Source organism: Plecotus auritus (assembly GCF_963455305.1).
Source record: "Plecotus auritus genome assembly, chromosome: 1".
In the NCBI taxonomy this organism is placed as follows: domain Eukaryota; kingdom Metazoa; phylum Chordata; class Mammalia; order Chiroptera; family Vespertilionidae; genus Plecotus; species Plecotus auritus.
In genome coordinates, this window is record NC_137770.1 from 29,091,799 (window position 1) to 29,103,176 (window position 11,378).

General features: G+C 37.2%; 1 protein-coding gene across 4 annotated transcripts in view; it reads right to left on the bottom strand.

Moving 5' to 3' along the window:
- Positions 1 to 11,378, bottom strand: part of PCNX1 (pecanex 1) — a 171,323-nt gene that overhangs the window by 38,278 nt on the left and 121,667 nt on the right. For all 4 annotated transcript variants that reach the window (XM_080665041.1, XM_080665040.1, XM_080665039.1 and 1 more), the window contains 5 exons: positions 10,132 to 10,282; positions 8,158 to 8,299; positions 6,696 to 6,873; positions 3,813 to 3,921; positions 2,726 to 2,855 (listed from right to left, as the gene is read on the bottom strand). In XM_080665041.1, the coding sequence (XP_080521167.1) occupies positions 2,726 to 2,855; positions 3,813 to 3,921; positions 6,696 to 6,873; positions 8,158 to 8,299; positions 10,132 to 10,282 (710 nt within the window). The remainder of the gene's footprint in view (positions 1 to 2,725; positions 2,856 to 3,812; positions 3,922 to 6,695; positions 6,874 to 8,157; positions 8,300 to 10,131; positions 10,283 to 11,378) is intronic.

Below are 11,378 nucleotides of genomic sequence, written 5' to 3' on the forward strand. Positions count from 1 at the left end.
CTGATCACCCCCAACTGGCCCCCATGCCAGCCTGCTCACCCCCAACTGCCCCCCTGTCGGCCTGCTCACCCCCCAAATGCCCCCCTCTGCCAGCCTGCTCACCCCTAATTGCCTCTGCTTCAGCCCCGCCACCATGGCTTTGTCCGGAAGGTCTGCCGGTCTAATTAGCATATTACCCTTTTATTAGTATAGATGACACTTCTCACTGACTTTTTTAATGGGATGGAAAATTTAGTTATTTTTATTTCAAAAATGTTATTTTTGTTTATTTGTAATGGGTTTATTGTTGCTATTTTTAAAATAATAAACACTTAAATTTAAGTTTTCTAATACAGTAAATATTGGTAGATAAAACCCATAGCAACAAAAACCCTTTGGGGACTTTCAATAACTTGTTGTTGTTAATCCTCATCTGAGGATATTTTTTCCATTGCTTTTCAGAGAGAGTGAAAGGGAGGGAAGGGGAAAGAGAAACATTGATGTAAGAGAGACTCATCAACTGGCTGCCTCCTGCACCTGCCCCAACTTAGGGCGGGGGGCGAACATGAAACCAGGTAAGTTCCCTTGACCGGGAATCAAACTGTGTGTGGCCCATGCTTTAACTGCTGAGCAACACTGTCCAGGATTCCAGTAACTTTTAAGAATGTAAAAAGGTTCTGAGACCAGACAGGTTAAGAACTGCAGCCACAGATATAATTTGGGGCTAAATTTAAGTTGTCCCAGAAGAACAGAATATTAATAACACTAAAATTTACCAAAAAGGAAAACACCGTGTGGTTTTTAGATAAAAAGACCAGAGCAAAAGTTTCAAATCCATAAGCTAGTTCATTGTTGAAATGGTGAAACTACTATTTTCACCTATAAGTGCCAATGTGTGTAAGAGTAGAAAAAAAAGCAGTCATGGAGATGGCCAGTAGAATGACAAAGCAGTACAAGCCTTTTCTGAATCAATGTTAATACATAAAAAGGTTTATGCTCCATGACTAAGTAAATTTCCTTATAGATAGTCTTTCTTAACTTAAGAGGAAAACAGAAATTTGGAAAGATTACATAAAGGGATAATTTTCAGGCATCAGGTTAAATAGCCTGTGGAACTAAGCCTAAATGGAGAAAACTTCATGTACAAAATGGTCACTGAAAACTTATCTTCATGAAAAAAACAATATATAAAAGCCTAAGCAACCGTTTGCCCGGTAGCTATGACGTGCAATGACCACCAGGGGGCAGACGCTCCAACCAGTAGAGGAGGGAGCCCAATTCCTCGTGGAATCTGCCATGGGTTAGGTTCCTGCTGGGGCACTGTCAGCCCTGAATCTGGTTCACCCACACCCCAGACCCAGAGAGGAGGGAGGAGGAAGCCTGATTCCTCATGGAATTGACCATGAGTTAGGTTGTTACTGGGGCACTGTCGGCCCCAAATCTGCTTTACCTGCACACCCTCTTGTAATCCAGGACCCCTCGGGAGAGGTCGGAGAGCCAGTTTCGGCCCAATCCCCATAGGCCAGGCCGAGGGACCCCACCAGTGCACAAATCCATGCACCGGGCCTCTAATTAACCTATAAAAAATTTAGCTCTAATAATAGCTATTTCTAAGAAAAACGTGCAATAACTAATTATCCTATATAATAAAACCCTAATATGCAAATCGACTGAACAGCGAAACAAACAGTGGAACAACTGGTCACTATTATGCACAGTGACCACCAGGGGGGAGATGCTCAATGCAGGAGCTGCCCCCGACAAGCCCCTGAGAGGGAGGCGACCAGCAGCGGTGGCAGCGGGGTTGGCGCCAGGCTGCCAGCCAAGGCGGGTGCCAGCGGGGGCCCCCGATCGCCCTGCCCACCAGTCGCCCCACAGATTGGCCCTGATCGACTGCCAGGCCTAGGGACCCTACCCTATATATTGGGAACAGTCTCTTAGATTTAAAAATTAAAACATGGCAAGGCTATTCTAACACTGAAAAAACAGGATGATGCAGCGATGACATGCATGGACTCTGGCTTGCACATTTTGTGGTCAGCCCTGATTCTGACACTTATAACTGTGTGACAAAGCCAATTACTTAACTTCTCTCTGCTTCAAATTTTCCAACCATAAGAAGGGGAAAATGGTACTACTGTCTCAGAAGGATCATGGTATGTACTACTTTTTATAATTAAGGCAAAAAAATGTAGTTGCCCATACAACAGCAAGACGCCTTTCTCCTGTATGAAAAGTATGATCACAGGTGCATGTAGTGTCCTGGATTGTGAGAGGGCACAGGCTAGGCTGAGGGACAACCCTCCCCCCACCACCATGCACAAATTTCATGCACTGGGCATCTAGTGACTGTTATAATGATGTAGCACTATATAGTATAACACTTCTAAGTATTATTAACATGGAACAATTCTAAGAAATAGTATTAAAAGGAAAAAGAAAAAAATCAGTATATCCAACTAAAAATATGTTTTAAAATCTTATAAATATATTAATTTATTATATAACCCCAATAAATGTAATTTAAAAATCTTATAAATAGAAAAAAAAGTTGAGAAATAAAGAGTAATTATTCTCTGACTCTTCTAATTTTATGTAATTTTGGAACTTTTAGAAGTATTTATAAAATTTTAACAAAGTAATTTAACACAAAAAATTAACAATCCTGGATTACATATAATTATGCTGTCAATAGTTCTCTAATAAAAAAGATAAAATTGGCTTTCAAATGCTTTATTTTACTCACTTATAGTCTCTCTCCCAGAATTTCACAGGTCGAACATATGAAGTGATGAATATTGCACTTCCCAGGAAGGGGTTCAGTGGTGTAGAAAAGAAGGCCGATACAACAGCCTGAACAAATAGCATGGCTGAATCTATGGGAAAACTGGTTAAGGACCTTAATATCCATCTGAGTGCACACACAAACCACACACACACACACACACACACACACACACACACACACACACATCTCACAAAGATGTTCCAATTATAGCAATTAGAAAAATAATGTTCATGAGAGGAATACAGGAAAAGGTGCCACTGGACAGCACATGGCTAGAAGCAGAAAGACACAGCTTGATGAAAGGCACGATGCTGGGAAGGGAGCTAAATAAATATCTGCTAACATGTATTTGATTAAAGCCCACATGTCACTTCTGGGTAGAGATACTTGGATTTAATTTTCCAGAGGATAAAACTAAACTTTACAGATACCAAAAAAAAAAAAAAAAAAAAAAAAAAAAAAAAAAATCTAATTTCCAAAATCTATGTGGGTCACTAACCATTACTTTTATTTATAAAGTACTTTTAAGAAATAATGAGAATAGAAGATTTTAGACATATGGTTATGAAAAATGCTTTGTATCTTCATTCATTTAAAAATACTTCTAAACACATTTTGTATTTATTGAAAATTCATGATAGATCAGGAAGATCTAAGAGAATAAATTATGTAATGTCTCATCACTGGGGCGTACACCTGAAACTAATATAATATAGTATGCCAGCTATAATTGAAAAATTAAAAAATGACTAAAAAATTCTTGGATTTTAATACTCATATATATAAACATAATTTTTAAATCAGCATTATTTAATTATAAAACTGTAATACTTTTCTCATGTCCAGATGATCTGTGGGGCACAGATGTTAATACAAGTTAAACAATCTAAATCAGTACAGGTGTGGACTCAAAGAATAGCGAGTTTTTGATAATTTATCACGTGGTAACCTATATTCCATGCCTGTGAAAGGTTATCCCTACAAACCAACATTTCCATCAAGGGTATGACTGCCCTTTCTTATAAAACCTTTCTGAGAAGGATACGGGGCACTGCAAAGGGCTGAGCAAAAGCATGGAAAGCGGAACCCCATGTAATCTGCCAAGGGGCAATGTAAGTGTATACAAACTGCAGTTTATAAAGGAGCTCCCAAAGCTGTGGAAGGAAAAAAGAAAAAGCAATCAGTAAAAAACATAGTGGATATTTGAAAAATAAAACACCTCTAAAATGTTTGTCTACCTAGTAGAAAAATGGTATTGACATTATTTGCCATTTGCACAAAAAAGATACATCAACTTCTAAGACATTATATATTTTTAAGTGAAGACAGCTAGCTGATTTATGAATTGTGTTCCATCTGTTTAAAAAATTCTATGCCCACTATTGGCTATTCAATACTAAACAAGCAAAACAACGAAAGGTAGAAAATCCAGATGTCTGTAAAGCTGAAGTAATGCATATATATTTTGATTCTAAGATGTTTCCCTCGAATTTTAGTGCTCTGCAAACTGGGAATGTTTTAAATGCAATGTCCAAAGAAATCTAAAAGTAGCCAGGCAGAGGATGAAGTTGTAATACAGCGTCACTGCCTGTTTGCCCAAGAATTCACATGTATATTAAGCATCTGCATGTAATCTCAATTGTTATTGTCAATGGAAACACAATACACTTTTAAATCTTATTTAAATTAGGATCTGTTTTGTTGTTGAACATGTCTTCAACACCAAAACAACATTAGTATACATGCCCAAGATTGCCTCTGCATGCTAGGCAGTGCAAGGCCCAATTCTCCAAACAGGTCACAGAATCTTAAAAGCAAGAGGTTCTGACTCACTCGGTGCCATGATTCTTACACCTCATATTTAAATCGTTTAGCTAATTTACAATGAATCTGTTTACTTTCCAATTTAAAAAAGAAATAACAACTTCAACCAATTAGAAAATGCAGATGAACCCTTGCATTCTTTGTCATGGCCCCAAACTATGCTGGTGATTTTTGGTACTAATGTGTTCAGGATGACAGGAAGTAAAAGCGGGATGTATACTATCAAGATGCCATTATAACTACCTAAAAGCAGTGATTCAGAAAACTGTCCAGAGTCTAGATGTGAAAGGGACTGTACTCTAATTTTGACTGTAATATTGAAGAAAAAATAATATACAATTACACGGGTAAGTAATTAGTGGGTAAAAATATTTTTGTATACATTCAGAATAATTTTTTCTTAAAAGGCTATTAAATCAATAGTGCATTTTACAATGGTATCTTAAAAAAATCTACCTAGCCCTAACCGGTTTGGCTCAGTGGACAGAGCGTCGGCCTGCGGACTGAAGGGTCCCAGGTTCAATTCCAGTCAAGGGCATGTACCTTGGCTGCAGGCACATCCCCAGTAGGGGGTGTGCAGGAGGCAGCTGACTGTTTCTCTCTTATCAATGTTTCTAACTCTCTATCCCTCCCCCTTCCTCTCTGTAAAAATCAATAAAATATATATTTTTAAAAAAATCTACCTAAAGAGAACCCTTGACTATTACTTGCTTATTATAGCTAGTAAGTTCTATCAAGTAGCCATATAAAATGTAAACTTCTAAGGACAAATCTTTCTCTGAACATGGCACGCTCTCAAAAACAATTTGCTTAACAAATGAAAGCATTAAGAAAATCCAAACTAATACAAGTAAGTGCAGTGACTCTATGTCAAGGATTGTTCAGTTTATATTTTACTGCAATTTTCACTTTTTTCCCAACCAATATAAAAAGATGCAATACAATTTCCAATCTAAATATTTAAATTTGTGAGACACCACATGCTTCTTTATACAAACAATTCTCTGATTAACTTTCTGGCTTCCTCCTTTGGTTAACCATGCTCACTAGAAGAGGAAATAAATAATAAAAATGCATACAAATTAGTGATTGAGCAAATATAATATTGCAATATTTTAGAAGTTATTTAGCTTAATATTTAGCATAATATTTTGAAAATGATCATCACTAAAACCTTGTTCAGATTAATGGTTTCTAATGTGTACTGTTCCCATCCTAGGTCAGATCTCTATCACATCTAAATTACTGTCACAGTCTCTTAAGCTGTTCTCCATACCTTCAGGTTCTCTCTTCCCCAATTCATCCCAAATGTGGCTGACCAGGCTAACTTTCCTAAAATTGGGCTTTCATTGTGTTTTGTAGCTGCTCATATGCTTCAGCTCTGTTACCTATCAAATGGGATAATATATGTCAAAGTCCTTTGTATGTGGTCAGCGTTAACATGAAATCTAAGCTCTATTTAACTTACAAATAACCTGACTGCACAACAAACTTCATTTAGAAAGGTAGTGTGGTTCAGCAAAAAGGTCCCTGGAATGGTATGGCAGAAGGGCCAGATTTTACCATCTCATTCATAAAAGGACTAAAAGCACCTCTCTTATGGTGGATACCAAATTTTAGAACCATTTTGTAAACTTCAGAGCATTCTACAATTGTCCTTATCAAACTAATTTCTAATTGCTCCCACATGGCCTGACTGCTCTGGGTATCTACCATCTTCAATCAGCTTTCAGGTTATTTTCTCTCTCCATCTATCTAGCAGCCCACAGCCCAGTTCAATTGTTACCATGTCTATTTCTGAAATTATCCCCAAACTATACCCCCCTTTTGGAAGACCCTACATATTTAAATATATATACTTATGGTGTTTTTCTAATTGTTCCATATAACTTAATCTTATTTTCTTAGCTATTACAAGAAGTATGTCTTATGGGTCACAATGACTAGCATTATTTAGGAATTCTAATATGCTCCTAAATAACTGGTTAAATGTTACTTAAAAGATAATGTCGTAAATGAAATGCAAGGATAATCCTCACTAAGTAGTGTAGTACTTGGGGAGGTGCTTTTTACAGAGAGGGCTATTCCTCTAGTGATGAATTACCTTGTTGAAGAGTATGGACATGAAGAAGAGATCCAATAGCATGGTCTCTGAAAATGCTTCATAGTCAATTTTGAAAAAGAGCACAGTGAAGACCACTGTGACGTACTGATATGTAGGGCTGCTAAAGGAGGATCGGAGCAACTTCAGACCAGCAATGGTGATCATTAAAGCACCTAGTCTAGAATAAAAAGACAGCACAACTCATCAACCAATGACTAAAAACGGGAAAATCTACTAACTTCAGAAAAACCACCATTTTATTTACTAAGCTTACAATGTATATAACAAATTTAAACTTCTAAAAACGATTTATATAGCTAAGCAAATTACATCCAAACTACCATAATATTCCCTTTTAATAATATGTATTATGACTTTTATCCTTTTATAAATCAGTTTAAGAAACAAGTTAACAGTATTATAATTCTGACATTTGATTTTCCAGTCTCTCAACATTTCTATTGCTTTAACATTAATAGCTTTTAGCACGTAAAAAAACATTTAACACTTACCCAACAACATATACCTAGTCTAGTGGGTAGGCCAACTACACAGGGTGGGGCAAACATAGGTTCACAATTGTTCATATGGAAAAAATATAATAATCCTATATAATAAAAGGCTAATATGCAAATCGTCCCCACGGGAGTTCAACCAGCAGACAGGGAGTTCGATCGCTCGCTATGTGCACTGACCACCAGGGGGCAGCGAGGACCAGGGCAGGCGACCAGCGGCAGCAGTGGCAGGGCACTGAGGGAATGAGGGAAGAAGGCGGGAAGGTGGGGAACCTGATCGGCCTGATCACTGGCCAGGCCTAGGCACCCTACCCATGCACAAATTTCATGCACCAGGCCTCTAGTTACTAAATAGTAATACAAGAATAAACTGTGTTTCACGTATAACTATAAATCCACTTTTGCCCCACCCTGTATATGGTCTGATTTACACAGTTTACAAAAATAACCATTTTCCAAACTTACCATCTAATATTAAAGAATAACCTTATTTAGTAAGTGTCCTCTCATCAAGTATCAATCGACAATAAGATGTCTGGCATAGTGAAATGCCAAGAGCAAAAACAGAAGTTTAGAAAAGGAAAGTCATAGACAAAATTTCACCTGGATTTTATTTTTAATGTATTTTTATTGACATCAGAGAGGAAGGGAGAGGGATAGAGAGATAGAAACATCAATAATGAGAGAGAATCAATGATCGGCTGCACACCCCCTACTGGGGATCAAGCCCACAACCCAGGCACGTGCCCTTGGCTGGAATGGAACCTGGGATCCTTCAGTCCGCAGGTCGATGCTCTATCCACTGAACCAGTTAGGGCTCACCTGGATTTTATCTCACAGTGTCTTGCTCCAAAAAGACACTCGATTACTTGTAACTTGATGAATAACTTTAAGACAGTGCTTCTGACTGCCCCCAGTGGTCCAACTTAGAGGAATATTATACTTACTCTGTATCCAGTTTTTTTGGACTAGCAATTGTCTCTGCACTGCTACTCAGTTCATTAAGAACAATCAATGGGTAGATGATATTTTTCTCCATAAAAAGGAGCCACACATGAAGTTTCTCAAACCACATTACAGTGGCTGCATCTAATAAGGAAATATAAGTCAAGATCACGTCATCTGGTGTATAAAAGCAATGGGATGAGAAAGGAAAATCTTACAACTCAAATTCAGCCCTACTCTAGATAAATTCAGAAACCCAGTACTTCAGTCGTCAACTTCTATGACTACTGAAACACATCCAACTTTGCAACTTATATGTGACTTAAATATAGATGAGATTTATTTTAAACTTTAATTCTTAAAACTCTTTCTCACTTATGCCAGTAACTTTTGGAGAAAAAGTTACTGAAGATTATTAGACTGCCCCTTTGTTTTTAAAATCCTAGACATACCTTATAAGACATACATCTCAGAAGAGATATGAAAGTATATGTTTTTATTCACATATTTCATACGAGTCACTTTTATTGTCAAAATATTTTTTCAATACTTTAATATTATTTCATTGGACAAAGTATCTAGGATAAACTGAAAGATTTAAAATAAGGTTCTCTGGCTATATGAAAACAATGTCACCAGGCTTTGGGAAGTTCTCTAATGAATATTTTTCCTTCAGCTGCTAAAATCAGTAGAAGGGGGGGAAAGTCAACGTTGCTAATACTTAGTACTTTCAATAAGTCAAAAATGTTATGTTGATTCAAAATTTGTAAAAATTTAGACTAAATGTTTTGTTAAGATCAAAAATGAAGCAACAATATGATCAATGATTTACTCTAATGAAAATTGCTGTTTAAAACAAACCAGATATACTTATTATTTACATATGAAAGAAATACTGATAGTTCATCGAAAAAAAATACATCATTCTGAGTTATTTTCTTGATGGTAAGAATGGATCAGTACAGATTCTTATACAATTTTATGTCATTTTCCCTTATCTAAAAAGTACATATTTTGTAAAAGGTCTGTAGTGTTATGACTGCAACCTATACACTAGCGTTTATTTCATTCTCTCTCCAGGATCAAACTGGTGATCAAGATGACATGATGCTTTAAGCAATTTTGCTAAAGGCCTAGGAAATTTGCTTTGAGAATATAAAGTCAAGATTGGTATAGAAAGCTTTCAGTTCTCTAAGAAAGATAACACCTTCAAACAACTGAGGAATTTCCTCTCTATAGTAATTTACAAACTGAAAAAGAGTTTGAGGAAAAGCATTGGCCTATTTAATTACTAGTGTGTACTAAACGACAGAAGTATGAAGGTTTATTATTTCTCTGAAATGACGACTATTACAGGTCATGCATGGGGCCAACAGGACTGAATATTTAAGTCATGAAAGAAAAGTCAGGGTGTCAAGTGGCAAGCACGAATCTTGCCTAGTGGACTGGCCTTCCACCTCTTTTTGAGTCATTTTATACTTTATCCCAAGCCAGAATGAATAATGCAACTACAAATGTTTTAACTTCTTTCCTCCTAATCAACTCTTTTATATCCCTCTGTGGTAGGACATAGTGCCTCTGGTGGAAGCAGAAACAAAGACCTTTCTATTCCCCCTAAGCTTTGAGTTAAAATATTTCAAATAGAAGCCTTAAAGAAGATTGTGCTGCCTGCACATGGCAAGGGAAATTAAAGAGTAGGGACTGGAAAGAGAAGTCACAGACATACACAGAGGGTGCATCAATGAAGTCTGTGAAGAACAATTTAGAGAAGGAAGAAGGAAATTTTATTTTGTGGAAAGTTGGCTTTGTAGCACTGATATTTATACTTAACTAAAATAAAAGCATCCTGCTAAAAGTTTGACTCATTACAGCTTCAAAGCCAAAGTGTTACTTGATGATACTATTTAGTTTTCATCTGTTAACAGAAAAGAGGAAACCAAGAGAAGTGAAAAGAAGGGTGTTAGTGAAATACTCACTTTGAACTTCATATTGGTTGTACTCCAGTGTCTTCAGCAGAGGGTGAGAGAAGCAGTGCCACGGCAGCTGTTTTCTAACTTGAGGCAGCACGTAATGGGTCACAAACCCCACGCAGCCAACCAGTGCATACAGCACGTACTTGAGAGCAGGCTAAAGAACATGGTGGAGAAAATCAAAAGTGATTTTGAGACCCACAGGACAACTTCTCATTTGTCAGTTCAACTTTCCATTTGATAATGGAAAACAGCAAAGCCAATTTTAGAATCTAAGGTTTAAACATTTGTCTAAGTTACTATTTTTTATCAGGTAGTTTTTCCGATTAAGTCAGCTATGAAAGTCAGTGGCTATTTATGTATTACAAATATTTTAAATGTGTTCATTACTTCCTTTGGCGTCACACTATCATATACAGTGAAGAGAGGAAGGCCTGGAGTGTACTGCTCGCTATTCTAAGAATGGTCTATGTGACTTGCAGAGCATGGATTGATTACATTGTTTTAACTGGCAGAGATGAAGGACACAAGCCAAATAAAACTGTAAGTCTGAGTGAGGAGCTAGACTAGGATGAAAAAAAAGAACCTTTTTTGTGCCTTCACGTGGTACATCATTAGAAGACAGTTCTTACGTATGACTAAATTCACAAAAGAGGAAATCAAGTACATCACCTAAATATTTAAACGGAAGTCACATATTTAGAAACTCTAGAACCTCTTGGACATGAAGAGCCCTCCATCTGAGCCCTGAAAACCCACTAGACCCGACTCGACTTGTGGTGTTCAAGAATTAGTAGTTCAAATTGGAAGAAAATAAAAACAGACCAAAATGTTAAATAAAATCATATAACCTTTGCTTCTGGCCAAATGGAATAATAGAGTCTTACTCTCCCACATGACACAACCAAAAAACAATAAAATATATGAATCAAATGGTCTGCAATATGCTAGACCTAAGGAAATAAACAGTGAACCCGCAGAGAAAGGAGAGAGATGAGTCAGTGTCAGGGTTGCCCCAGTTTACTGCTTTGAGCGAGTTTCCTGGTTGCAGTGCAGGAAAAAAGCCTGAGAATATAAAGTCAAGATTGGTATAGAAAGCCTGGTACCCCGAATTGATAGAATGAAATTGGGAGCCTAGAGAGACTAAGACAGCTAGAGGTCACCACAACAAACTGCGCACAAAAGAGAAAAATGTGAAGATCTGCAGAGTATTCAGGGGAATGAGCACAAGTGTGTGAGGAAACTCCATGAGA